Source organism: Nematolebias whitei, chromosome 14, assembly GCF_014905685.2.
Source record: "Nematolebias whitei isolate Nwh7 chromosome 14, NemWhi1, whole genome shotgun sequence".
Lineage (NCBI taxonomy): Eukaryota > Metazoa > Chordata > Actinopteri > Cyprinodontiformes > Rivulidae > Nematolebias > Nematolebias whitei.
The window spans coordinates 3,908,220-3,912,280 of record NC_056511.1 but is presented as its reverse complement, the minus strand read 5'-3'; the positions used below and the strand labels follow the sequence as shown (position 1 = coordinate 3,912,280).

Below are 4,061 nucleotides of genomic sequence, written 5' to 3'. Positions count from 1 at the left end.
GCTGCTGCTGTAGCTGCTGCTGCTGTAGCTGCTGCTGCTGTAGCTGCAGCTGCTGCTGTAGCTGCTGCTGCTGTAGCTGCAGCTGTTCAGGTTTACAGAAGAAAGTTTTTACTCAACAAGTCCTAAATGTACAAACTGAACCTTCACCCAGAGCGTGTTCAGTTAAACTTCTTTAGAGGGACACGTACCGCTCGCTCATGTCACAGTTTTGGACTCAAATCTTGTATTGAGATGACACCCCCCCCCCCCCCCCCCTCTTACCAGCTCCAGCCCTGCTTGCTGGACGGGGAGAATTTGTCCATCAGAGCCGTGAGTTTCAGAAGAGACAGCTTCTGCAGCACGAGGATCTGAGAGACCGACTGGACCTCCAGTCCTGGACTGGGGGGTGGGGGGGACAGGGTCTGCTCGCTGGACCACCACGGCTGGGGGCTCACCCTGCAGGAGACACGGACCATACAGGAACCACATTGCTGATGTTTTAAATGTTTATTTTTCCAAATTACGAGAAAATTTGATATTTGCTTATAAATTGTCAAAAATGTTTTATATTTTCTCCACAGGTGACAAAATGTTTAAACTTTAATTATGAGCTTATTTTACATTTTCCTAAACTAAAGAGGTAAAATAAAATAATGCAAAAATAAATAATCATTTAAAATAACTGAAGACTGAAAAAGATAAATGTAGCTAAAGGTTAGCTACAAGTGGCAGCACAGTAGCTGAAAGAAAAAAAGTTTTACTTTTCACATCTGCACATGAATCCTGTTAAAGACTCGGATCTGGATTAAATCTGAATCCAGTGAGCACAGCTGGATTTAACCTCACCTTCTCCGGGGTCGAGGGGATCCAGTGTTCTGGTTCTCTGGTTCCTCCGGTTGCTGCACCTCCATGTGGATGTGGCTGGGGGAGGGGGAGCCGTGTGCAGGTGAGTCCTGGGAGGAGGCGGAGCCTCTCTGAAGGTCGTCCTCTGATAAGCTCTCAGACCAAGAGGAGACCAGCTGTTGGAGGTCGCTGATTCGCTCCAGAACACCGTCGAGGGCGGAGAATACGTCCTCGCCCGCCATCAGACGACCCACCTGAGAGATTCGAAAACATCCCTAAACGTCCACGTTCGGGCAGAGTGCACAACAGACTGAAGACCGGCCGCGAGAGTCTGCACCGGACAGTGTGCGAGAATAGTTTATATACACTTAATTTACGGTTTGGAAATAAAAATTAATCCCTGAAATATTCAGGGATTCTTTATAACTTTTGGGTTTGTCTGCAGACGAAATGGGCGTTCCCAAAGGAAGACGTATCAAGGCCACACCTGATTGGACGAAAAAACAAGACGTTACTTTGTTTTTTTTTTGTTAACTGTTTCAGTTGCCTAATTTTAATAATTTTATTTTTTACAAATCAATATTTTTAGTATGTGTTTCGTAGGTCGTCTCCCTCGTGTAATCGGCTCGTACCTCGGCCACCTGCTGTCCTTCCCAGGTGTTGTCTTTCATCAACGTCCCTGTGGGACATTTATTTTCCTGTCAAGCTCCGTGTCCCCAGCGTTAAGTTTGCTGCCCCGTCAGCCTTTATTATTTTTTTGTTAATAAATTATTTTTGTATTTTTGGGTTCGACATTTAACCAACAGAACGCGACAAGTATCATGGAGGGACTAATGGAAGCTGAAATCTGACCAAACACAAAATGATGTAATTTACAGACGACGAGCTTCAGTGTGGTGGAAGTAGAGGAGACTTCTGGAACTCACGTTTTTATCTTGACAGAAAGTTTCCTACAGGTCCACAGAACCCGCTTCTAAATGTCTGAACTGTCCCTTTAACGGTCTCTGGCTGTGATTGGTCCAACCCACCTCTGACTCCTCCCCTATTTGCTCCGTGTCACTGCCGCCTTTGCACTCTGACAGCTGCACGCCATCGGGCACATTGTCGTAGACACTCATCCGGTGGTCCGGCACGGCCAGTTGACCCGAGGACCCGGTACTCTGGTCTCCGGCGGCGAGAGAAGACACGCCCTGTCGAGAGTCGTGTTGCCCCCGGCAACCATGGTAGCTCCCTGTCCTCCAGTTGACGGAGGCGCTGTCGATGATGGGGGACAGGATGTGTTTGTGGGCGAGGGAGGAGGGGAAGGTCCCAGGTTTGTGTCCATGGGGGACCTGGAAGACCAGGTTGTTACTGCTGCTGTTGATCTGGTTCCTCAAGTCCTGAAAGGAAGAATAACCAGGTCTTACGTTTCAGTCTAGAACTATTAGTTTACGCAGCTACTTTTGTAGCTATAATTAGGTTTACAAGATATATTCTGATGATATTTTGAAACTCCAGGTGAAATCCTCTTCCTGTTCGCTCCTTGGGTTTTGAACGGCTTTAAATACTGATGTCGCCCCTTCTCTTCTTTTTAACATAAAGGGTCTAAATAGATATACGACAGCAAGTAAGACCTGCTGTGTAGAAGCTACTGACCTAAAATCTATTGAGTCGCTGGTTGCCATGGTGATTGCCCCTCTTTTTGAAACAAAAAGGGCGGGGCTTCACAAACTTTAGGAAGGGAGAGACTTGAAACTTTGCCTCATACAATCTGTACACAAACGATAAGTTGTCTCAAATAAAATTTAAACAGGTCTCTGGTGTGAATGAGTCCCTGAGGCTCAGAGGGATGAAAATGATTGAGTCATCTCTAATTTCTTTACATTTTACTTCCAAACTTTATTAACATTTTTAACATTTTCATTAGTAGGTGTGAGCGTGTCCGTTAGAGACTGACCTCTGTTTCTGAGGGGGTCTTGTTGGTCCGGGTTGCCCCCGCACCACTGTTTGAGCGTTTGCAGTTACTTCTGACCCGGGTGATGGGGCTGGGTGTGCTGATGGCGCTGCTGGTCTCTGATTGGCTGCTGCTGCCGCTGCTGATGGTGGGAGGAGACGACATCGACGAGGACGAGCGGCTGTTGGACCGGGCCTGCGGACTGGACGTCAAACCTACCGTCAGAGATACGCACGTGTGGTTTCACTTCTAACAGGTTTGAATCATACTGGTTCTCACTTTAACAGGAAGCGCATCCTGTTCGTCCTCTCTGCATCATGAACCAGAAACGGGCCACTGATGTGACGCCGTATCCCACGGGGCGCGTCCCCCCTCCGTCTCAGCTTCTCCATCTTCCTCAGCAGAGTGGTGCACTTCCTCCTGGGTGGTTTTTCCATGAAGCTGCCTTCAGTTTCCAGGCTGATGGAGGACGATCCTTCTCTGGGGGACGTAGGTTCGTTGAATGACGTGTCTAGGGACAGGGTCTTGTTTGTGGAGGAGCAGCGGGAGGAGCTCCTGCTGGTCTCTGGCTCGTCTGTAGTGCTGCTGGTGACCACAGAGGGAACCAGTTCTCTGTGACCCATGTGGTGCTCCTCGCTGTCGGAGCTGTTGGAGCTGTGGGTGCAGCCGACATCTTGACCTTGACGCCCGGCCATGCTTGCAGACAAATGGAGGACCTCATCGTTACAGCCGAGGCGTCGCCACTGTTGAGACTGCCTGTCAAAGGTCCAGTTGGGGCTGATGGCACAGAAGTCTTCCTCATCCCAGTCATCCCCCTGGAGGAAGGAACAGAATCCTTGTAGAGCTCAACTTTGCCTTCTACCTCTCCAGGCTGTCTTCCACCTGTTTGCTACTCTCACTACAGATGTCTGTGGACCCCTGCCCAACCTCATATGTCCACATTTCCACCATAACTTGAAAGAGGAATGAGCTCAGAGCTGATCCCGTAATAAGACACTGTCCAAACATCTGAGACTAAAAGGTTTCCAGGCATCTTCAACCAGTAGATGTCTTTTCAGCTAGTTTTGTCTCACTCACCCTATGTTTGGATCTCCACAGCTCCAGCCTCATTTCCATGCATTTGTTGAGAGTAATTAACCTCCTGAAAGGAAAACCAAAGACAAGCGAATGACTATTTCATAATTAAATAACAGAAACAAGGAATTCCTTTAATCCCCAACAGGGTAAATTGGTCAAAACATAAACGTTTTAGTTCAAATTCTACTAGCATATTTAGCTCCATCTACTAGCATATTTAGCTCCATCT

General features: G+C 47.9%; 1 protein-coding gene across 1 annotated transcript in view; it reads right to left on the bottom strand.

Moving 5' to 3' along the window:
• Window positions 1-4,061, bottom strand: part of si:dkeyp-23e4.3 (rho GTPase-activating protein 7) — a 19,254-nt gene that overhangs the window by 7,162 nt on the left and 8,031 nt on the right. The window contains exons 4-10 of the mRNA XM_037687769.1: window positions 3,833-3,896; window positions 3,361-3,570; window positions 3,048-3,324; window positions 2,759-2,970; window positions 1,851-2,201; window positions 826-1,076; window positions 262-435 (exon numbers count right to left, since the gene is read on the bottom strand). Of these exons, the coding sequence (XP_037543697.1) occupies window positions 262-435; window positions 826-1,076; window positions 1,851-2,201; window positions 2,759-2,970; window positions 3,048-3,324; window positions 3,361-3,570; window positions 3,833-3,896 (1,539 nt within the window). The remainder of the gene's footprint in view (window positions 1-261; window positions 436-825; window positions 1,077-1,850; window positions 2,202-2,758; window positions 2,971-3,047; window positions 3,325-3,360; window positions 3,571-3,832; window positions 3,897-4,061) is intronic.